This window comes from Anabrus simplex, chromosome 1, assembly GCF_040414725.1.
Source record: "Anabrus simplex isolate iqAnaSimp1 chromosome 1, ASM4041472v1, whole genome shotgun sequence".
NCBI classification, from domain to species: Eukaryota; Metazoa; Arthropoda; class Insecta; order Orthoptera; family Tettigoniidae; genus Anabrus; species Anabrus simplex.
The window spans coordinates 350,905,165-350,930,895 of record NC_090265.1 but is presented as its reverse complement, the minus strand read 5'-3'; the positions used below and the strand labels follow the sequence as shown (position 1 = coordinate 350,930,895).

The 25,731-nt window shown below is 39.9% G+C and overlaps 1 protein-coding gene across 1 annotated transcript in view; it reads left to right on the top strand.

Annotated features, from left to right (window-relative positions):
• Positions 1-17,214, top strand: part of LOC136866542 (midasin) — a 191,148-nt gene extending 173,934 nt beyond the window's left edge. The window contains exon 35 of the mRNA XM_068226582.1: positions 16,745-17,214. Coding sequence (XP_068082683.1) covers positions 16,745-16,930 — 186 coding nt within the window. The 3' untranslated portion in view covers positions 16,931-17,214. The remainder of the gene's footprint in view (positions 1-16,744) is intronic.
• Positions 17,215-25,731: the final 8,517 nt, after the last annotated feature.

Here is a 25,731-nt window from a genome sequence, read left to right as displayed (position 1 = left end):
AATAGCTCTTGTTGTCAGGTAACTGATGAATGCCTTGCAAGAGAAAGAATGCAAGTAAAGTCATAATTTCACCTTTATTTGTGTCAGTCCAAGGATTCCCTCTCGAAGATAGTTTCAAGGTCGGTGTGCTTTCTAAAAACTGTTGAGCGTACTGGTTGGTTTCCGTACTTATTAGTTCCGCTAATTGAGGAGTGATAAACAATTGAAAATATTCTAGCGGATTATTTACATCTTCAATTTGTACATTTAGTCCGGGTTGCGCCGTAAATGTAAATCTCGGCCGTTTGGATCCTACCTTTGTCCATACACAGAGCTGAATATCACTGCTAGTGCTACCGTCATGTTCACTTGAGTCTCTTTCACCATTGCACTCGCTATCTCCTGGCATTTCAACATTAGTCTCATTATCAGATGACACATCTATCTCCAAATTGCCACACTGTAATAAATCAAACAGTTCTTTTCGCAGATGTTTCCAAGCTCCATTTGCACCTGTCATAATGCACTATCTACCACTCTCAGCAGCCTGGCAGCCGGTACTGGCTGATTGCCATCTGGGCGCGGAACGAAAGCATTTCGCCCGGTCACGTGGTTTTGAGTGATGCTATAGGCAAAGCTCGAAACTAACATACATGCACAAAGGAAAGCGATCCCATATCCTACGACAGAATGAGTAGTCATATCCATTGCCGAAAGACATTTACAATGTGATGACGGAATATTCCGTCATGGCCACTTAGGAAGCCATGCGGCTGTGACGATGTATTCCATCATTACCGCTTAAAAGGTTAAGACATAAGCAGCTTCCAGGGAGAACATTCCAGGATCACAAATGACCAAGGGAAGTGCATATGTGAGGATTTACAGAAGGCAGAAGTATTTAGTCAGCAGTATGTTAAGATAGTCAGCTATAAGGATAATATCCAGGTAAAGGTGGTGACTGATGGTGGTGGTGGTGGTGGTGGTGGTGGTGGTGGTGGTGATTATTGATTTAAGAGGAAGTACAACTGGGCAACCATCCTCTGTATAACACTAATCAGAGAGAAAGAAAACTGGAAGGGAACCGACACTTTGAAAAATGAAGATACTGGCCAGAAAGACGAGGGCCACAAAGGGCATGAAAATGAAAGACTCCCTAGGCCTCAATACCTAATACCGTTGGAAAAGAACAAGAGTTGACCAAGGGAGGTTGGATAGGTGGTGACTGATACTAGCGAAGTACTAAATTTCACTTATGATAATAGACATTCACAAAAAGACACACAAGTTGAAAGCTTAAAGAATTGAGAGATTTTTTGGGAATCTACTGAAGGAAACAGGTTAGGATATAGTACCATATCTCAAAAACTTCTTTGATTACTATTTGCATGGAGGAGCTGAACCAAATGAATGGAAAGTTGCTATAATAGTCCCAGTGTACAAACGAAAGTGGATAATTACAGACCAATCAGCTGGACATGTTGCATATAAGCTCTGGGGAAGCATTCTTTCCAATTGTATTAGACACAATAGTGAAATTATGAACTGGTCTGTCAGTTTGGGTTCAGGAAATGTTATTCCAGAGAGTTGTGGTGGTGGTATTGGTGATTATTGTTTTAAGAGGAAATATAACTAGGCAACCATCTTCAGTACAACACGAATGAGAGGGGAAGAAATGGAAGGTATCCGACACTTCGAGAAATGAAGAAAGACGAGGACCATGAAGGGCGTGAAAATGAAAAACTCCCTAGGCCTTGATACCTAATACCGTCGGGGTTGGAAAAGAACTATATTTGACCAAGGGAGGTCGGATAGGATAAATGAAAGTGAGGTGATGGTAGTGGTAATTATTGTTTTAGGAGGAAGTACAACTAAGCAACCATCCTCTATTAACACTAATCAGAGAGAAAAAATGGAAAGGATCCGGCACTTCAAACAATGAAGGTATCAGCCAAAGAAAGACAAGGGCCACGAAGGGGTCAGGGTCAGAAATGAACAAGAGTTGACCAAGGGAGGTCGGACAGGATAGGTGAAAGTGAGGAGCCTGGCACAAGTTATTGGACACAATGCCAGGACTCAGCTGAGAGCCCCATGGTTGCCAACCCACGCTCAAAAGTTGAGAGCCCCTGGGGCCCCTTCTAGTTTCCTCTTACGACAGGCAGGGGATATCGTGGGTGTTATTCTACCGCCCCTACCCACAGGGGGAAATGATGAGAGTGAGGAGCCTGGCACAAGTAAGTGAAACAGTGCCAGGACTCTGCTAAGGGTCCCATATTCGCCAATCCACGCTCCCAAGTTCAGAGCCCTTGGGGCCCTTTTTAGTCACCTCTTACGACAGACAGGGGCTACCGTGGGTGTTATTCTACCACCCCAATGCACAGGGGAACTTAATGAAAGATAATGTAAACAAACAAAAAGGAATGGTTATGAAGGGCTTGTAAAGGAAAGTCTCCCTAGGCCTTTCAAACTATAATGGTTGCAAGAAAACTGGAATTAATCAAAGTAGCCTGTATAGGAAAGAAGGAAAGAGGGAACGTAGTACAAGTAACTGGATGCAGTTCCAGGCTCATCTGCACAACTGTGTTCGCTATTCCACCTTTTGAAGTACAGAGCTACCTGGATGTAAGAAGATTTATGCTAGAAGCCTGGGAGACTAACCTAAAAATGGCATTGTTGCAAGATTTTGTTTAATGTACAAAATTTTGAAAGATATTTTTTGAAGAGAATAGTTACATCAGTATTAAAATGTTTGATTGCAGTATTTTGAAATGATTTGTGTTCAGTGACTGGTGTGTAATTAGTTTTTTTTTTTGGATGAAGTCCTCATTTTACATTCATTTTATTAATGGAGGATTTTTTTAAGTCATAACTCTCACTAGTATAGGAACCACTGTTTAATGTTAATTTGTCACTGGGGACATAAGTAGGTTCTTGGCAACTGTTACCAACTGATGTGATGTAATTAGTTCCTGGTACCAACTTAACTTAGTTCCTAGTACCAACTTTAGTCGTGCTGTTTAATTTATTCCTGGTTAGTTGCTATGGTCATAAATAAATTCTTTGTTGCTATCGTAATCAACAAGCTGTTGTTAAATATGGATATTGTTCTGTGCGGAGGTTGCTATGTCAAAATTACTGATTTTAATGATTTCAAGAGTAAGTTTGAAGATTCATTGCCATATTATGTTAACCACGGCCTGATAATTAGGTCAGCGAGGGAACAAATTATTCTTTAGGTGTTCTCCAATAAGTTGTGTTGAATTTTGGTATAAATCTTCCTTCTTCCTATGTACTGTACCAGTACGTTATACTTTGTTTATGTGTGTATATGAAATACTTTGTTTATGTGTGTATATGAAATAATTTTTCAGCATTCGTCTACCCTGGACCATTAGTATTACTTTTCAGAAAAAATATGGTTAGAGGTGGAACAATCACAGATGTTTTCATTCCTCCTGTAAAAAAGATATTATTTCCATAATTTCTCTCGTATCAATTATAAGACTGACATCAGTGCAATCTATGCTTTACAGTGGTCAAATTTGACAATCATGATGCTTCTTTTCCCTTGGATGAGCCATTATGGATAGCCCTGGACCATTTCAGAATATTATTATAATTATTATTATATATATAATTCGCTGGGGCCATGAAGGACCACGTTAAGACGCTCCTCTGTCCAAGGGGCACCGTGTCTTCTCTTCGGTTGCTCGTCTCGGTTTAGCCCGTTCGTCAATATTTTCTTGCGGAAGAGATCTCTGTTAAGGGCGTCTTCAGCTGAGATATGGAGAATTTGCAGGTCTTCTTTAGTATTTCTAAACCAGGGAATAGTGGTTTTGGGGTTTGAATCAAAAAAGTGAAAGATTTCTTTAGTTAACTTTCTTCCGTCCATTCTTTTCAGATGACCGTAAAATCGTGCCCGTCTTTTTCTGATTGTGTCGATAATTTTCTCTATTTTGCTGTAGACTTCCTTGTTGGATCTCTTTTGATGGATTCCATTTCTGTACTTTGATCCCAAGATTCCTCTCACAATTTTGCGTTCTCTTTTCTCCAGTTCTTCAAGGAGTCCTTTGTTGGCATTTAGAGACAGGGTTTCGGCTGCATATAGAACTATTGGCTTCAGAACTGTTTCATAGTGACGTATCTTGGTGTTTTGGGAAAGGCATTTTTTGTTGTAGATTGTGCGGGATGTTTGGTAGGCTATTTCCAGTTTGTGTACTCGCTCCTGAAGTGCTTCTTTGTCCAGTCCATTTTTCATGATGATCTCACCCAGGTATTTGAATTTGTCTACTCGGGTGATGTCCCCGTATTTTGTATGGAGTTTTGGTAGAGCCTCTTTGATGTTAGTCATTACTTCTGTTTTCTCAAACGATATCTGCAAACCAGTTTGTTCGGCAATTTCCTTTAAAATTTCAACTTGAACTCTAGCGGTTTCTATGTCGTTTGAGAGAACGGCAATATCATCGGCAAATGCTAAGCAGTCTGTTGCGATCCCCTTGGATTTGGTTCCTATTCTCAATGGACTGTAGTTGGTTTCCTGTAATCTCACCCGCCAGGTTCTGATGATCTTTTCAAGAACACAGTTGAAGAGTATCGGGGATAGCCCATCACCTTGTCGGACTCCTGTTTTGATGTCAAAGGAATGCGAGAGACATCCGTGGAACTTCACCTTGGATTTTGTATCGGTCAGGGTGGCTCTAATTAATGCCAACAGTTTCAAATCAACTCCAAATTCATTTAAGATGTTTAGCAGGACTTCCCGGTCAATGGAGTCGTACGCTTTCTTAAAGTCCACAAAGACAGACACATACTGCTTGGACCTTAGTGTACAATATCTGATGATCGTTTTGAGATTTTGGATCTGTTCAGCTGTTGAGCGACCTTTTCTGAACCCTCCTTGGTATTCACCTATTTGATGTTCGACTTGTGCTTCCAAACGCTCCAGGATGGCAAGTGATAGAATTTTGTAAGTCACGGGTAGCAAAGATATTCCTCTGTAGTTGTTGATGTTCTTCATGCTGCCTTTTTTGTGTAATGGATGGATCAAAGCTATTTTCCAATCTTCGGGTAGGGTCTCCTTGTTCCAAATTTCTTCTATTTGCTTTTGCAAGATATCAAGTGATTCCTCTGGGGCATATTTCCATAGTTCTGCTACTACTGAGTCTTCCCCCGGCGCTTTGTTATTTTTGAGACGGGCAATGTGGCGCTTGATTTCATCTCTGTCGAGTGGTCTGGAATCTGGGTACCTGAGTAAGGGTTCCTTGGTCTCAATGGCGCTTTGCGGTTTAGAGCAATTAAGTAAATTCTTGAAGTAATCTGCCAGAATGCTGCAATTTTCTTCATTTGACGTCGCCAGTGTACCGTCCTTTCGCTCAAAGCATAGAGATGGTAGTTTTCTTGGAGGACTGATTCGCAGGTACCATTCCACCAGGCATGCGTTTTGCTTCTCTTGATTTCTGCAACGTCTTTGGCGGCCTCAACAAGGAGACTCTTGGCGTTGTTAAAGTCACAGTCATTTGGTCTAGCCTTCTCCTGGAACTCCTCGACCTTTTGCGAAGTTTATCATTGTCGAAGCGTGTGATCTGTTTGGTTGTCTTCCTCGTGTTTGCGGGAATTGGTTTGAATTTGATAAGAGACATATAATGATCTGAGGCCACATTGATGCCTTTCTTTACCTTGACATTCATAATCTCAGGGCTGTTTCTCCTGGAGATTGCAACATGATCAATTTGGAACTCTCCGAGAGCTTGGACGGGAGAACGCCAAGTCATTTGCTTTCTGGGTAGATGGCGAAAGTGGGTCGACATGACCTGCAGGTCATGGACACCAGTCTTTTGCCGTTGGGATTGGTTCTTTTGTGAGCAGGGTAATTTCCTATAACTTTCTTGTACTTCTGTTCACGACCTAGTTGGGCATTGAAGTCACCCAAAAGAAGCTTGACATGGTGTTTGGGGATTTTGTTGAATTTTTCATCCAGTAGGTCCCAGAAATTATCAACTTCGTCTGGATCAGACTTGTTCTTATCGTTTGTAGGAGCATGTGCGTTAACTAGGGCATAGGTTTTGTTCGCGCATTTAATTGTGAGTATAGACAATCTGTCATTCACAGGTTCGAAATTTGCAACCGATTTAAGGATCTTGGTTCTAACAGCAAACGCGGTTCCAAGCATCACAGCTCCATTGAGGATTCCTCTTTGCGCTTTGCTCTTGAAAAATCGGTAGCCTTCGGATTCAAAAATCTCTTCATCTGGGTACCTTGTTTCCTGTAGGGCCATTATGGATATCTGATTTTCGTGAATAGCTTTGATGAGGGTTTTCAGCTTGCCAGTTTGTGTAAGTGAATTTATGTTGAAAGTTGGTAGAAAGGTTTTAGATTTTGGCCTGAGTTTTTGACTCTTCGGGGTACACCGAGACGCTCCGACTCGTCTCTTGCATGATGTTGAGTCTCCCCCAGAATCCGAACGAGACTCGTGCGCCGTGGTGTTCACGACGAGGGATTTATCCAAAGATTTACCCCCTGGGGTATGTTTCTTGAAATGTTGTGCCATCATGCTTTTTGACTTGACTTTGCTTTGGACAGGTACCCATCCTTTTACAACTAGGGTTGTTAGCCCTAGAGGTTGCCTCAAGATGTTTTCTGGCTTCTGGTCATTTACCAGTCTTCGCCGTAACCCTGGCAAGGGACCAGTTTTTTTTTCACGGTGGTATTTTATTTCCCTACTACCCTCTGACTCTGCTGGCGGCAGAGCCAGCGAGCTTCCCCAATTCCAATGGGACGCGCCCGATGGAGGTAACCGGTAAATCGCCACACGGGATTATTATTATTATTATTATTATTATTATTATTATTATTATTACCGGTGTTGTTGTTGTTTGAGTCATCAGTCCATAGGCTGGTTTGATGCAGCCTTCCATGCCACCCTATCCCGTGTTAACCTTTTCATTTCTACGTAACTATTGCATCCTACATCTGCTCTAATCTGCTTGTCATATTCATACCTTGGTCTACCCCTACCGTTCTTACCACCTACACTTCCTTAAAAAACAAACTGAACAAGTCCTGGGTGTCTTAAGATGTGTCGTATCATTCTATCTCTTCTTTTAGTTAAATTTAGCCAAATCGATCTCCTCTCACCAATTCAGTTCAGTATCTCTTCATTTGTGATTCGATCTATCCATCTCACCTTCAGCATTCTTCTGTAACACCACATTTCAAAAGCTTCAATTCTCTTTCTTTCTGAGCTAGTTATCGTCCATGATTCACTTCCATACAATGCCACGCTCCACATGAAAGTCTTCAAAAACATCTTTCTAATTCCGATATCAATGTTTGAAGTGAGCAAATTTCTTTTCTTAAGAAAGCTCTTCCTGGCTTGTGCTAGTCTGCATTTTATGTCCTCCTTACTTCTGCCATCGTTAGTTATTTTACTACCCAAGTAACAATATTCATCTACTTCCTTTAAGACTTCATTTCCCAATCTAATATTTCCTACATCACCTGCCTTCGTTCGACTGCACTCCATTACTTTTGTTTTGGACTTATCTATTTTCATCTTGACTCCTTACGCAAGACTTCATCCATACCATTCAGCAACTTCTCGAGATTTTCTGCAGTCTCAGATAAAATAACAATATCATCGGCAAATCTCAAGGTTTTGATTTCCTCTCCTTGGACTGTGATTCCTTTTCCAAATTTCTCTTTGATTTCCTTTACTGCTTGTTCTATGTCAACATTGAAAAGGAGAGGAGACAAACTGCAGCCTTGCCTCACTCCTTTCTGGATTGCTGCTTCTTTTTCAAAGCCCTCGATTCTTATCACTGCAGACTGATTTTTATACAGGTTGTAGATAATTCTTCGTTCTCGGTATCTGATCCCTATCATCTTCAGAATCATAAATAGCCTGGTCCAATCAACATTATCGAATGCCTTTTCTAGATCTATGAATGCCATGTATGTGGGCTTGTCCTTCTTGATTCGATCCTCTAAGATCAGACGTGAAGTCAGGATTGCTTCACGTGTTCCTACATTTCTTCTGAAGCCAAATTGCTCTTCTCCCAACTCAGCTTCAACTTGTTTTTCCATTCTTCTATAAATAATACATGTTAAAATTTTGCAGGCATGAGATACTAAACTAATGGTGCGGTAATTTTCACACCTGTCAGCACCGGCTTTCTTGGGAATAGGTATAACAACATTCTGCCGAAAATCAGATGGGACTTCTCCTGTCTCATACATCTTGCACACTAAATGAAATAACCTTGCCATGCTGGTTTCTCCTAAGGCAGTAGTAATTCAGAGGGAATGTCATCAATTCCAGGTGCCTTGTTCCTATTTAGGTCACTCACAGCTCTGTCAAACTCTGATCTCAAAATTGGGTCTCCCATTTCATCAGCATCAGCAGCCTCTTCATGTTCCAGAACCAAATTATCTACATCTTTACCTTGATACAACTGTTGGATATGTTCCTGCCATCTTTCTGCTTTGTCTTCTTTCCCTAGAAGTGGCTTTCCATCTGAGCTCTTAATATTCATACACCTAGATTTCCTTTCTCCAAAGGTTTCCTTGATTTTCCTGTATGCAACATCTACCTTTCCTAGGACCATACAGCCTTCGACATCCTTGCACTTCTCCTTCAGCCATTCTTCCTTAGCTACCTTGCACTTTCTATCCACTTGATTCTTTAATCGCCTGTATTCTTTTCTGCCCTCTTCATTTCTAGCATTCTTGTATTTTCGTCGATCATCAATCAGGTCTAGTATCTCCTGAGTTATCCACTGATTCTTAGTTGATGTTTTCTTCCTTCCTAACATTTCTTCAGCAGCCCTACTGACTTCATTTTTCATGACTCTCCACTCTTCCTCGATAGTGTTTCCTTCAGCCTTTTCATTTAGTCCTTTTGTAACATGTTCCTTGAAACAATCCCTCACACTCTTTTCATTCAACTTGTCTAGATCCCATCTTTTTGCATTCTTTCCTTTCTTCAATTTCTTCAACTTCAGATGGCATTTCATGACCAGCAAGTTGTGCTCAGAGTCCACGTCTGCTCCTGGGAAAGCTTTGCAATCCAACACCTGGTTTCTGAATCTCTGCCTAATCATAATGAAGTCTATTTGATACCTTCCAGTGTCTCCAGGTCTCGTCCACGTATACAGCCGTTGTTTGTGGTGTTTGAACCAAGTATTGGCAAGGATTAAATTATGATCAGTGCAGAATTCAACCAGCCAACTTCCTCTTTCGTTCTTTTGTCCCAATCCAAATTCTCCTACTGTAACTACCTTCTCTTCCTTGGCCTACCACTGCATTCCAGTTTCCCATCGCAATTAGATTCTCATCACCTTTTACATATTGTATTAAATCTTCTATCTCCTCATATATTCTTTCGATTTCTTCATCATCCGCTGAACTAGTAGGCATATAGACCTGCACTATTGTGGTGGGCATTGGTTAGTGTCTATCTTGACGACAATAATTCTTTCACTATGCTGGTCGTAGTAGCTTACCCGTTGCCCTATTTTCTTATTCATTATTAAACCAACTCCTGCATTTCGCCTGTTTGATTTTGTGTTGATAATTCGGTAGTCGCCTGACAAAAAATCTTGTTCTTTCTGCCAACGTACTTCACTTATACCAACTACATCTAACTTTAGCCTATCCGTCTCCCTTTTCAGATTCTCTAACCGACCACAACAATGCAAACTTCTAACATTCCACACTCCGACTCGCAGGATGTCAGTATCCATCTTCCTGATGATCGCCCCCTCTCGAGTAGTCCCCACCCGGAGATCCGAATGGGGGACTAGTTTACCTCCGGAATATTTTACCCGGGAGGAAGCCATCATCAGTACATCATTCACACAGAGAGAGCTGCATGTCCTTGGGAGGTAGTTACGGCTGTAGTTTCCCGTTTCTTTCAGCCGTGCAGCAGTATCAACACAGCTAAGCCATGTTGAGTATTATTACAAGGCCGTATCAGTCAGTCATCTAGACTGCCGCCCTTGCAACTACCGAAAGTCTGCTACCCCCCTTTCGATGAACCATTCGTTAGTCTGGTCTCTCAACAGATACCCATCCGATCTGGTTGCACCTGCGGCTCGGCTGTCTGCATCATTGGGACACGCAAGCCTCCCCACCGCGGCAAGGTCACATGGTACACAGATAATAATAATATTATTATTATTATTATTATTATTATTTTTTTTTTTGATTCGTTGTGCCCAGCTGTGGAGCGCGTTTGAACTTATTTTGCACAATGTTTCTTCTTCTTTTCTTCCCAATATCTCTTCATTTTTTCACTGTGTTCCTTTCTGCGTGTTTCTGTCCAGCCTGTATTTTTTCTTGTTGGTTTCTCTGCAAATTTATGTTTGTTTACTAAGCTTCTAAATTTCATTCTATCTTGAATGGTTTCGTCCTCGATACCCATTTCTTGTAGATCTTCATGTATTTCTGCTAACCAATTGTTGCGGATTTTCAGGGTTAGAGCTAGATTTAGAATTTTCTTTGTCAGCCTGTTGTTATCCATTCTGTGTAGGTGTCCGTAGAATTTTAGTCGTCTCTTTCTGATGGTATCTGTGATTTTTTCTGTGAATTGAAAAATTTCGTGTGGTTTCTTTTTCATCCAAATTCCATTTTCGAACTTTGGTCCTAGGATTTTTCTGAGAATTTTCCTCTCTTGTTTCTCAATGCTTTTCATTTGTGACCTGCCGCCAATGATCAGTGTTTCAGATGCATAAAGTGCCTCTGGTTTGATGACTGTATTGTAGTGTCGTAATTTTGCATTTTTTGATATACATCTTTTGTTGTATCTGTTCCATGTGATTTTGTAAGCCCTTTGCAGTTTAGCAGTTCTTTCTTTGTTAGCTTCCTGATTTAACCCTGCTGGCTGAATAATTTCACCTAGATACTTGAATTTGTCTACTTGGGAAATTATTCCACAATTGGTGATTAATGGTTGATTGTCGAATCTTGATTTAGTTCCTTCCATAAACTGCGTCTTTTCAAATGAAATTTGAAGTCCGGTTTTTGCGGCTATTTCATTCAATTTTTCTATGGATTGGATTGCTTCTTGTCTGTTGTTCGAAAGGATCGCAAGGTCATCTGCGAAAGCTAAGCAGTCAAGGTGAATTTTGTCTTTAAGAAGTCTGCCAATGTTTATACCTTTAGTTTCTTTTCTCCATTCACGAATCACTTTTTCCAAAACTAAATTGAATAGTAGTGGGGATAGTCCATCTCCCTGTCGGACGCCAGTTCTGATTTCGAACGGTTCAGAAATTTCTCCCAAGAACTTAACTTTTGATGTTGTGTTGGTCAGAGTTTGTTTAATCAATTCCCTCGTTTTCCTGTCGACTTGAAATTCCTCTAGTATGTTGAACAGGGTCTGCCGATCTATGGAATCATACGCTTTTTTGAAGTCAACAAAGGTGATTACTGTTTGTTTGGTTTTGCGAATCTGTAGTATGGTTTTTAGGTTTAGGATTTGTTCTGCGCAGGATCTCCCTTTTCGGAATCCAGCCTGATAATCTCCGATCAGGTGGTCAGTTTGTTTCTCTAATCTATTAAGTAGAGCTTTAGAGAAGATTTTATATACGAGTGAGAGGAGAGAAATTCCTCTGTAGTTATTAATATCTGATTTGTCTCCTTTCTTGTGAAGTGGGTGAATCAATGCACATTTCCAATCCTCCGGAATTTCTTCAGAAAACCAAATGTCCTGTAAGATTTTTTGAATACTCTGGGCCAGTTTGTCACCACCAATTTTCAACATTTCAGCGATTATTCCATCTTCTCCTGGTGCTTTGTTGTCTTTTAAATCTCTGATTATTTGTTTGACTTCTTGTAATGTGGGGGGTTCTGAATCTGGATTAGGTGTTGGTTTTTCATAGGTGAATTGTTCCTTTGGAGATTCACAGTTTAAAAGGTCCATGAAATGGTTTGCTAGGAGTTCACAATTTCCCTTATTACTTGTTTCTAAAGTCCCATCTGTACGTTTGAAACAGAGACTAGGTGCCTGGTAATTGGATAATTCTTCTCTGAATGTTCTGTAGAAGTTCCGTGTATTGATTTTCTTGAAATCTTCTTCTATTTCTACCAGTCTGTTTTGATCATATTTTCGTTTTTCAGATCTGATGATTTTTGAGGTTTGTTTCTCTGTTTTGAAGAATTCATCACGATTTTGATCAGTTTTATGGGAACTCCAGTTTAGCCAGGACCTAATTCTGACTTCTATGGCCTTGTCACAGGTGTCATTCCACCACCTGTGTTTGCGTTTCCTTGGGGGATTGCTGATGTTTTGTGAAGCTTTCAAGAGTGTGTCCTTGAGTTCTAGCCAGTTTGAAGGAGCATCGTTGCAGATATTCGCAAGGAAATTGTCTGAGTTCTGTCTCAGAAATTCAGGGTCGATTCTTGGGTTTCTGATTGTTTTGGTTTTCTTCCTGTTGGGTTGAAACTTTACTTTAACAAGAGATAGGTGGTGGTCGGAGTCAATAATTCCCTTTTTGACTTTAACGTTCATAATTTCTTTTTGGTTTTTCTTGGAAATAGCCACATGGTCTAGTTGAAATTCTCCTAAATGCATGTTCGGGGATCTCCATGTCATTTTCTTTTGTGGAAGTGCCAGGAAATGGGTTGACATCAATTTCAGATCGAAATTCTCGCAGAAGCCAATTAAACGTTCTCCATTTTTATTGGTTCTTTTGTGAGCAGGGTAAAGTCCTACAGTGGTCCTAAATTTCTTCTCTTTGCCAATTTGTGCATTGAAGTCCCCCAGCAGAATTTTGACATGATGTTTTGGAACTTTGGCTGTAGTTTCTTCTAGTAATTCCCAGAAGTCATCTACCTTCTGTGGGTCTTTTTGATTGTAATTGTTTGTAGGTGCATGTGCATTGATTAGTGTATAAGCTTTGTTTCCTGATTTGATTGTCATTAGCGAAATTCTTTCAGAAGGAGATGCAAAGTATAATACCGAATTTGTGATATTTTTTCTCACTGCAAAACCAGTGCCAAATTGTAATATTTTGTTAGGGAGGAGGGTAGCTGGTTTACCTTTATAAATTCTATAGTTTCCTGATTCAAAATGATTTTCGTCACTATACCTAGTTTCTTGGAGTGCCAGAATTTGGATGTTGAGTTGGTCTAATGTGTCTGTTAAGTGCTTCAACTTTCCAATTTTGCGAAGCGTGTTGATGTTTAAAGTGCCAATAAAATGTTTTTCCTTTGGGCGAAGAGATTTGGGAAGCTCCGATACATTCCCGCATGATGTTCTCGGTCCCCCAGAATCCGATGACCGAGAAAACCTAGTATGAATACTAGGGCCTGGGGTAGTAGTATCATTAACTGACGTTGCCATCATGCTAGTAAGTTGAAGATAATGGGGAGATTGATCTTTGTCAATCTCATAGTTACAACTAAGGTATTGAGCCTCAGAGGTTGCCTCAAGATGTTTTCTGGCTGTGCCTGTTTTTGGTCCGCGAGAGGTATTTTATTTCCCTCAAGCCCTCCGGACAAGTCCGGCGAGCCCCCCGATCCGCCACCTGGGACGCGCCCGATAGGGGAACAGGCAAAACCCCCACGGGTTATTATTATTATTATTATTATTATTATTATTATTATTATTATTTATCTGGCAACATTTCAATTAGTGCAGCACTTTTGCCTGACTAGTGACAAAACCATTGGTCTGGAAATGTTAGGTTCGGCTAGTGACAAAACCATTTGTCTGGATAGGTTAGATCCGGCTAGTGACAAAACCATTGGTCTGGATTGGTTAGGTCCGGCTAGTGGCAAACTCATTGGACTGTGATCAAGCAAAGAGGGTCTGGGGGCGTAAGCGGCTTGAGGCTTGAGGCTTCTTGACATCACCACAATCTACACCTCACTGCGTCCAGTTTTAGAATTAACACGCTTCGTTTTCTCCAGATGAAACATAACGGTTCGCCTGGAGCACTTACAAAAGGTATTACTCTTCCTGTCGAAAATTCTATTTCCTCAAATTCTGTTCCTTGAATTACAGGAGTGACATCAGCGCGTTCTATGCTTTACAGCGACGAGATTCAAAATTACTGTATGGATAGCCCTGGAACATTCAAATATGTTATTTTTTCTCCTTGTTATTGATATTATTAATCATGGCTGTCGGTGGTACAAATGGACTCTGGCATTGGCTGAAGATTTGCCCAATGAAACGTCCGTGCCATAATTCAAGACCGGGAGATGTTGTTACTGGATATCACAAGAGACCAGACTGATACTATTTAATAAGAAGAGAGCTTGGCACCTGTGGAAAGACTTCCCTAACCCACACACTCACAATACCTTCATTAAAATCCGCCGCCACGTGAGGTTTATGGTCAGAAGAGACTACAAAACACACGTAGACACTGTCACTGAAAACGTCCGCAGCAATCCCAAGCTCTACTGGAGTCTCATCAACACACGGAGAAGGATGGAGCGGATTCCTGTCAGCGTGAACCACAACGATGCAACAGCAGATTGCGCCGATCGCAATGAACTGTTCAACAGGTATTTCTTCTCCAACTTCTCCCCTCCCTTACAAAATCAACCGCTCCCTCCCGTTGGTACAGCTTCAAACAGAACCCTATCAAGCATAACTACCACACCAAGTGAAGTTCATAACCTTCTTCAAACTCTTCGTACCAACAAAGCTACCGGTGCCGACACTATAGGTCCTCTTTTCCTAAAAAATACTGCCAGCACTCTTTGCGTCCCTCTCTCTAAATTATTTAACAGATGTTTTGCCACGGGCTATTTTCCTATTTCCTGGAAACAGGCAAATATTGTTCCACTTCTCAAATCAGGCAACAAATTTAATGTTTCATCTTACCGACCAATCTCTATTCTCCCCACACTATCCTTTATCTTTGAAAAAATTATACACCAGCGTCTCTTCGCATTCACTTTGCCGTATATCTCAACCAAGCAGCATGTTTTCTACCAGGTGGCTCTTGTCTAACAAACCTGGCCACTCTGCATAGCTTTGCATCACATGCCATTGCAGCTAAATCACAGCTGGATATCTGCTACGTAGACATTTCGAAAGCTTTCGATTTTGTTGACCATACTCTGTTGCTCCATAAACTCTCCCAACGATTTAATATATATGGCAGTCTTCTGACCCTTCTTGCTGGCTTCCTACATAACCATTGGCAGAGAGTGGTATTACCAGGCACTTCATCCTCATGGTTACCAGTCACCTCCGGTGTCCCACAAGGCAGTACTCTTGGCCCCTTGCTGTTTTCTTTGTTTATGGACGATCTGCCGTCCAAACTCAACGAAACAGCGAATAACCTACTTTTTGCTGACGACTGCAAGATATTTAGGGAGATCAGGAATCCAGCAGATGCAGCTCTGCTACAGTCCTCGCTTAATGCCCTCTCGAACTGGTGCCGTACTTGGAAACTTATCCCCAATCCACAAAAATGCAGCCACATGACCATAACACTGCGTAAATCTCCTCTACCGACATCATATTACCTACTCGACAAGCCCATCACCGTGGTTACGCAACAGCGTGACCTAGGTGTAATATTCGATACAAAATTACAATTTAAGACCCATATAGAAACATATACAACCAAGGCTATGAAATTACTAGGCATTCTCTATCGCTTCACAGAAATTTCTGACCCCATTGCTCTTCGTCACTTCTTCCTCACAATCGTTCAACCTCTCTTAAACTACTGCTCTCCGATTTGGACAACAGCCGCCCCCTCCAACACTAAGCAGTTAGACAGAGCAGTGTCCTTCTTTGCTGCGATTGTAAGGAACAGAAACCCCAAGCTCAGAAATCTGTCTACACAACAGGTATTAATGGCAATTAATGTGTCACCGCTGCACATCAGGCGACAGGTAGCTGACCTGAGTTTCCTCCACGAGATCTTGAATGGACATTACCGCTCGGAACATCTTGTTTCTCTCTTCTCTCTCCGCGTTCCTTCCTGCTCCACCAGAACCGAAGACCTTCTCCACATTCCCCACACTCAGCACTCAATACTTCAACGATCTTTCCTAATCCGCCTCCCAACACTCTTTAACAATATTAATAGGAGACAAGAGCTTGATATAGCATCAAATAAAAGTGTATTCGAGGTGTGTGTAAATAGTATCTTAAAGATAAGTTGATGTGAAGGGATTATACTGCCATCTTGACCCACGACAACTTGACTATGAACATGGACATTCTCATGGTTTTCGATTTGGACAGTTATTAGTAGGATGTGTACCTGATCTTGTTATATTTTGTTATGTTTGTCATATTTTATTATGAAAGTTTACGTTTGTTAAATAGTCTGTTGACAGTGCAAGTGAAATTTGGTCAGTGTAGCTGTATCTTGTGCTTCGTGAATAAATAAATAAATAAATAAAATAAATATGCTTATTCTTTCCATTCTTCCTTCCGACTACGGTAACATTGCCTTGTCGTTTTAGGTCTTTCTATACCGCCTAAGTTGGTCATAATATCTCGCTCTCGTGAATTATAGGAGCAACGTTTCATTGGGCTAATCTTCAACCAATGGCCAAGTCCATTCGCACCACTACCAGTCATGATTATTATCTTATTTATACTGGTGAGGGTTATGTTAAGTTTTACCCTGTATAATTATTTTATTAATCAATTGATAATTTAAAAATATTTCTGTCTGTTGGTATTATAATAATAATAATAATGATGACAAACCCTGTTTAATTCAGATAAGGAACATATAGTGGTTAGTTACACAATTATTTAAGTATGTCTGTCTTTTTTTATTTTCAGAGTTCTGTTCTCGATATTCGGACACCAGTCTTCAAGGATGGAAAACTTGAATGTTTCAAACCTTATCTGGACTCTTTCCCATTCCCCTTTTATTTGATCTTGAGGGATATAAATGCACTTCCTGGTGTGTTAAGTGATGCCCTGCGCCAGTGGTTTGAGCTTGTCACTAACATGGACAACCATTGACCTCCAGTCTAGATATAAGTACATTCCTAGTGGAAATTAAGAGGGTTGATTTTGTATAGGAAGCCATAAACTTGAATTTTATGATTGAAGATGTAGATATGTATTTTAATTTTTCTGATGTGATTTTCTGTGACTGACATGGACTTTTGGTCTTGAATTTACATGGCCATTGTTGATAGTATTCTTTTACATCCCAAAACAATAGATGGTTTCAAAGAATAACTACTTAGTTGTAGAATTTCTATGTAGACTCATTGTAAATAAAAGTTATTTTACTTCTGAAATTATGTCATTTATCTTAGTATCATATCTTTCTCTTAGTTTCTTTGTTATGAGGCCCAATAACCTCATTATTTCTTTAGAAAATAGGCTTACTCCTTTGAATGAGTATGCAATGTTGTTTTTTTATTATAAAAGAAGTTGTTGTTTCTGGTATGTTGAAATATTTTATCGGTAGTATGCTCTTAGGTACTCGCAGATTATTTGTAAAGATCCTGCAATATGTTATTGTACTAATATTGTAATTTTTCACAAACATCTTTGTTCTTTAATTCATGTTAATTTGACTGTCTCCTTGAAAATTTTTCTTAAGCCTTTTTTTCCTTCTAAAATCTCATTCAAAGATGTACTTTTTGCCATTAGAGCAGTACCACTAATGTGAAACCTTTCCATACTGTTTTCATGAAGTACAGGGAGTTTAGAAATGTATCTACTGAATGTATAGGTTAGGTTATAAGTGTTGGACTTGGGCTGTACCTTTAATTAACCAATTCGCCATTGGCCGTTTAAATCTCATGCTAGCGCTAGCAGTTGCCCAATAGGCCGTGTGATTTCACTTTGTGCATTTAATTGGAAAACAATTCATATATTTTATCATTGTTGCTAAATTTTTTGAAACTAAAACTACGGTGATTGTGAATCTTTTCTCTGCATACTTAAAAAATTAGACTTATTGCATCAGTATTATAGGTATTATAGTTTTTTATCAGAGGCTTTTATGCATTTAGCTACCTGAAAATACCAACATTAGTTAAAAATTTGTATTTGGACTGTACAGTCTATACAGACTGACATTTTTGCTTGTGTTATGAAGGAAACCCATATAGAATTAATTGTCAGCAATATTATTTCCTCATGCTTAGTATTAGATATGCTGGCTAGTGTCTTGCTACGAATTACAAAAACAGGCAGCTGCAGTCTGATGCATCTGTTTATCTTATAAAGATGCAACTGATAGATAGCACGAGATTATGCAAGTGATATGCTATGAATATTTAGATTAAATCATTCATAACTATGGCTTCAACGGTAAAGGCATGTTGAGCAGTTAACAACGTATAGCGAGCGTTAATGATACGGAAATCACAATGGACTTTGTTGAAGTTGTACTAGACAATGATATTGATTTCAGCTTTGGTGATAGTGATTCAGAAAACAATATTGGAGAAGCGTAGTTAAAGTGGTAAAAGTGAAGGAGAGGAGTATGTTCCTGTAGGGTCAAGGGAGTAGTCAGATATGTGGAGCGCAGACAACAATGGCCCAAACATAAAACATTATTACATTGATGGAATCTATCAGTGGAATGGCAGTTGTTCAAATACACATAGGACTGTTGACAGTACGTCTTTGTATGTTGGACATGGCTATTTACAACAGCCTGGTCATTTGGAGAGCCGTAAATGTGGGGAAGAGAATGACACTTCTCCATTTCAGTCTCGTAGCACATGGCTTGACAGATCAGCACCATGTGCCATGCCCCGTGTGCATATGGCAAAGGTAGTCAACGAACCTTCAACTTTTGGCTAAAAGAGAGACATTACATCTCCAAGATTCCATCCACAGACAAAAAAAATATGCCATCCAGTGATGTGTGTTGTGTCAGAAAAATGTGTTTGGAAAGACGTAAGTACAACGTGCACTGCCTGTGGAAATGTACCCTTGTGTTTTATTCTTTGTTTTCAGGCGTACCATACTAACCTCAACTTGTAAAGATAAGATACAAATACATTTTATTAGTGTTCAGTCAACTGCTGTTCTCTCTCTAGGATGCATTCCGATACCTTTCTTCAGAGGGCAGCACACTTAGGGTAGTATCACGTCACACCTAAGTAACGAAACCGTGCTTGGGCCATAGACTTAGCATAAGGAAGTTCTTTGGCTGTAACTGTGAACTGAGGAGCACCGTTTCAAATCGTATTAAGTGCACAGATTATAATTTTACAGGAAGTTAAAAAAAAGTTTTAGCTCCTAACCAAATAAGACATTTTGAAATTCTAAACGGTAAAATCTAGATATTGAGGTTAGGATTCCTGAATCAGTCATGATTCAAATCATTTCCCAATAAATGAGGTGTCATTCTAATTATAAAATTTCACTTAATACGTTTTGAACCAATTCGCCGAACAAAATACGTTTTTATACAACCTTTTATTCACACAATACGATTTGAAACATTCGCTTGATTCCAAAGATTGTTATTGACTTTATTGTTAGCTGCAGTGCATCATGTACAGTAAATTAAGTTATTATTAACACATTGTTAATGCTATATGGATGTTTACAGTCTTGAAAGTAATCTTTCTTCCTCATGCAAACAGTCACAGTTGTCATTTTGAGTCGGCCTACCAGTATCTGACGTTGAACCGATGTTTAGTGCTGAAACATAAAATTGTAAACTGTCGAACTCCTCCCAGTTGTCTCCAAATCTGGTTTTCAGCAGGTTCTCAACGTCCAGTTTTTAGCGTCAGGTATTTTTCTCGGTTTATCGATTACGGGAGGTTCATGTACCTGGCCCAGCCTTATGCCTCGTTTCAGAAGGGTTACGAATCGCTTTGAGGGGTCATGAAACCTGTACATCAGTTCCATCTTTACGTAACGTGGTACTGACCACTTTTCTCGCTTTTCTTCAGAATCACCGTCTTCGTTTCTTTAATCCCGTCCAATTTGTTAAAATGCTTGGCGAGGATCTTGTAGACCCTTATAACCCATTCTTTTCCTAGATGTTTTACAGTCCCTACAGACATAGATCTCTGGATATTCCTCGAAAGTAACGATGTCAGAGCACTAACGAAGAAACTTTTCTACAACACCAGAAACCTTGTCTGCGGGTAAAAAGGAATGTTCTATGACAGAAAAGATGACAACAATCATGGAAATGTTAGCGGGTGCTTTCGCTTGTAGCCATAATCTAGAGCATGTTCTTGTTTTGGCCTCCACATCCATCTGCGATCAGCCTGATGCAGGTGATCGATTTATAGAAATGTACCTCGTCTATAAATGAAGTAACAGTTGATGACACTTCGTTTGGCCCTCTTTCAGCCTCAGTGTCATTCCATACATAAAATTTCAGATTCTGAATACTGACATACAGTGCGTAACATGATATTTGGAGCGAATAGAACGCTTCGCCAATTGATAATTTAAGAAGCGGTTGTACCTGTTGCAAATCAAAGCAGAACAACATTGTGTTAGCAGGTTGTTCCCTCACAAGTTTTTGAAAACCCTGTGAGCGAATTTTATCTGCTCCCATATCAGCTAGTAAACGGTTCTTTTTATCACTGTCTTCTTCAGATATAATCTGAAAGAGCACACTGTCTTCTTCAGATATAATCTGAAAGAGCATTCAAGTGCAATAACTACGAGCATTTGTGGATGGGGTCCCAAACCCAATGTTGAACTGTGTACGGAAAATATTCTGGATGAATCACTTTTTCACTTTCAGGTCCGTGGAAACACTTTCCTACGGATAAGTAGCCCTCCATGGTGATGGAAAGTGAACGGGCATGCAAGCGATACCACGATGTCAAGTACGATATAAAAATAGCGGGAACAGCCAACAAAAGAGCAGGATAAATGCAGGCTGGGAAACATTATCGTGAACATAATACATTTTGAACCGTTCACCGTGATACACATAATACGATTTGTTCCGAATCATGTTTTTCAGCACTGAATTCCTATGGGAAAGAATACGAAATGACCCGATCTAACTCAATAGCGTTAAAGAGCATATCCTAATGGGTGGGAAACCGCATCAAAACATATTCTGACCTCGGCTGCATTTAATATGTTTTGAAACGATGCTCCTCAACTTAGCAGCCAGAGGGTATATATAAGCAACATGGGAATCCTGAAAGTATAAATAAAAACTGGGAACTCAGGCAACTGCAGTGTAGTAAATCAGTGCATTCTTTTAAGTTTATGAGTTTTTAATAACGGTAATAGGCTTTTCCCTTCATATGGTCATCTCCAGGCAGGATATCAGTTAACCCAATGGACTCATTTAAATACTCCTGCATATCACACTGACTCAGATTTAAATCCCAGTGGAGAAGCTGTTTGTGCAGCACAAAGGAAAAATATTGTAAAAAGAGAACTATACAAGATATTAACCTGAAATGTTGTCATTAGGTGAATGAATACATGTACTCAGCTAAAATGATGTTTTTGTGTGATAGATTTCAAAGCAATCAGGCAGAGGTAGTGGAATTTCGCACTTCTTGCTCTGCCACGTTGAATCTCACTTATTTTCTTCTGCTTCGAGCACACAAAACATCGCTTAGGATTGTTCTTGTTTTCAGTACTAGGGATATGCATGGAAAAATGAGCCCAATTTCTAGCTTGTAGCCTAAGAGGGGTTGCACTATGTGAAGGTCAACCCCAGCCCTTGTAATCAGGCAGCTGCACAGTTGCAAGTAACTGTGTTGTTACGGTCACACAGAAGTTTGTGTAGTAGGGTTTCCTGCACTCCGGCTGTGAGAACATGCAGTACACTACAAAGGAACTGAAAAGACAAATGTCTAGAAGATAGAAAAATATTTTTCTATGCCCTTTGACTGTTCACCTCATGATGGGAAAAAGGTCAGTGACCTGGTCTTGTGAATCTGCTCCCTTCATCCCATCTTGGTATTCAAGGGCCAGTTTTTTTTTTTTCCCATGGCACTTGTCCGTGCCTTCACCTGAATTTTCCCGTTGATGTAATATTTGCTGTTGTGTGTTTTGAAGGAAGGAAATGAACATCTTAGTTATCCTTCCACTTGAAGCAAAAAATGTTGTTGGACGACTGCGTTTGGTATTTTTATTTTTTTATTTTTTTTTGCTAGTGGCTTTACGTCGCACCAACACAGATAGGTCTTATGGCGACGAGTGTTTGGTATTGACCTCTTTGTAGTACTTTAGATGAAATATCAGGTGCCATGTTTTTTCTGTTGGGCTGGACAGTTCCTACAACATTTGTTTGGTTTTCATTAACCCTTTTACAACGGTCTGGGGATGTGTACCAGTTGTCAAGGTACAGAGTGTGACCTTTGTTGAACAAATGTTCACACATGCTCATAACAACATTAGTGCTCGCAAGGTAAGGAAGGTTCAGTCATATAATTTGCTATATATATGAAAGGTGTTGCAGTAGGCTGTATTTGCATTGCAAATTTTATATATCTTTATGCCAAATCTGGCCCTCTTACTGCGATTACGTTGCACGTACGGCAGCCTACCACAAAATTTCATAAGTGATTCATCGAAGGCAATGTTTTCTGATAGTTTCAAGAACGAAGAAAATGTATCCGAGAAGTGCAAAATTATAGGCCTAATTTTCCTCAGTTTGTCACTAGCATCGCCTGAAACGTCATCAGTGAAGTGTAGGAAACGAGAAATGAGGAGAAATCTTTCCATGCTCATTGTTTCTGAAAGGATAGGAGTTTCATTACACCTATCTTTACTTCAGTATAACTGGATACGAGGTTTCCCAACCTGGGACATCGGGATACACAAAGCAAAGTACACCTTTATTTCATCCTCCATTGTGTTAAACCATTTCTCGTCATCTTTTCGCTTTTTCCTATTCTCATCTGTGAGTTGCTTCTGAACATAATTATGTCTCTGTAGCAATTACAGAAGATAATGGGTCCATATAGTCTAAAAAACTCTGATGGAGCTGTGGCTGCATATTTCTGAAATAAGAACTCAGAAACACCGCTGTTTGCAGTGAAGGGGTGAGTGACAGGATTATTATTGCCACTTATCCACACCCAGTCATCCTGTTTCGCACGTTTTGGTTGTGGAGACCTGGCGCAAAGCTTTTGCTCATCATCACTCTCTGAGTCACTAGAGATATATATACATTTCCTACACTCAACACTTCCTCGCACAAATTATCATCATCTAATTTCTGAAGATCTTCACTTACACTGTCATCGGAATCATTATCTAAAACACTGTTAATTGACTTCACTAATTCTTCGTGTTCAGAAACGCGCGCGCTGCTAGTTGCCATATTGACTACTGGCTTGAAAGGAATTTGAAATATTTCTGAGTCATCCTATACACTTGGTGTGAAGGTCAAAGAAGGGGAAACTTTAAATAAATGTTTTATTGCGCACAAATGTGCATGAACAAAATTCTTATGAACATCATCTGTACAGAATTTTGTTAAGGATTCCCATCTCAGTTTACACTTAAGTACGTGATAGCGTTCACAAAGTTTGCCGCATCTTTTGCACCTGCAGTCCGGACTTGGCTCATGGAAACTTACTTTAATACACAGACATTGGTGAAACCCATGGACTGAGAGTCTGGTCACAGCGTCTCAACTCATAGCCTCCCTGTGTCCAGTTGCGGTTGATCATTGCATCACATTAGTAAAAGTCCCACCATAAGCTGTCCCTTTTTTGTTGAAGCTCTTGTAGGAGTTCGTTATATGCTGGGGTGGGCCGGGAGCAGTAGTTTCAAACGCAACTCTTCCACAAAGAATAATTCTCTCGACAGTTGGTATACGAGGCGTGATGGAGTTTACTTTGATGGGCAAAGCACTTTCTTTAAATAGAATGCTTTCACCTTCTCTATACTATGTAATTGCCTCTTTCCTAGATATATCCATATATTTTCCAATCCAAAGGTGGCTGCAGGACTAACCTTAAGATGAAATAACTCAATGGCACATGAAAGTGACAGGTGGCTCAAAGATTTGATGTCGTTAATGGATTTTATGGCAGCATTTAGTCAATCAATCTTTTACAGGTAAAGAGAAGACGTTCCCAGGTGTTTGAAAAGTGACTCCTAGGTACTTAAAATTTGACTTCAGTTGCTGGTTATTGATTAAGAATGTTCCCCATTTTCCTCCTTTTCTGAAGGTCAAAAAAACAGGGAAAAACTGTTACACAAAGCTTATTAAAAATATATTATCAGAAAACTATGTGAGAATATGTGATGATTTAGCACAGTCAAAACCAATCCTTCAGATGGTAGCGGTCCTTCAAGGGGATCCTCTGAGTCCACTTCTTTTTAATGTAATAACACATGATGTTACAGAAGTAATTGCTACGATTCATGCAAAAATTTATCTATACGCGGATGACATGGTAATTGTATCGCCATATCAAGATGAACTTCAAAAAGCAGTCGCCAATCTGACAAATTGGTCAAAAGAAAACAATTTAGAAATTAATGATCAGAAGACAGTAGGACAGTAATCATGGTTTTTAGAAGGGGAGGAAGATGAGCAGCATCAGACATAATACGCTACGAAGGTTCACCTTTAAGGATTGTCAATACATTCAAGTATCTCGGAATGACTTTTCAGACAACTGGAACCACATTTACAGCTCATATAAAACAGATCAGATGTAAAGCTTTTCAGGCATTTGCTCTATTAACTAGCGTTTTGTCTTAGTGGTATATACCACTCTGATGAGTCTAGTGTCAGACCTAAGACAAAACACTGGTTAATAGAGCAAACGCCTGAAAAGCCTTACATCTGCTCTGTTTTTTTGACATGCTCTATTGGTGGAAAAATATCTAATTCCCTCCTTGGGAACTTAGAATTTCAAGCTCACATAAAGGAAAGGACTCTGGCTGCAATCATAGCAATAAATGACATAGATCACCTTAGTCAACTGTCAATCAAAACGGCCTTGAAACTCTTCCGCCTCAAAGTTACTCCAACTGTCACTTATGGCATTCAAACAATTTCGACCTTCCTGAAAAAGAAAGATCTAAAAGAGATACAAAGGGTGAAAGCAACTTTCTTTAAAAGAGCCCTAAGCGTATCTAAATACACACCCTCTATACTTTTGTATGAACTGACCCGAGAACCTTTCTTCATTGAGGACTTGCGACATACAATGATTCTACAATCAACAAAGGCATATCAAGAGCTCTTACATGAATTAAAATTAAAGAAGACAAAAATTTGGAGTGATTTCTATATAACAGATGCAGTGACAACAGTCATTGGTGTCGCGGTTGCTTCGACCTCAGACATACAGTGACCCGTGCAGCTGTCCATGGCTTCCATCATAAGGCATGTGTTGTACCTAGATTTCACAATCTGAACCATGACTGTGTATGTCGATGGTGTGAGAAGTTCTGTGGTCATTACCACGCACTGGAGTGCCCGAAGAGACCGTGTTCTCTGACAAAACTTTGTAGTGATTAAGTTTATACCCCTGCACATTGTGCGCCTTTCTGTGTAAATAAATTTTTATTTAACCTCACCTGGTTCTCTTCTGTCCATTTTGTAATGTTATTAAAAGTAGTCTGCAAATCCAACTGAGAAGTTGATGTCAGAACCATGTCATCTGCGTACATGAGAATATTGACATTTTCTGAATCTACTCTTTGTACACTGTCAGCTGTGGCGCAATGAAAAGCAATGGGCTTAGGGGATCACCTTGAAGGACGCCGATGGTTTGAAGTATCGGATATGACTTGGTGATGCCATCACTAATCTCTACCCAGTTGTCTGTAAGGAGATTCTTAATGATTGGAAGTAGATAACAAGTAGATAAGAAGTAGATAGATGA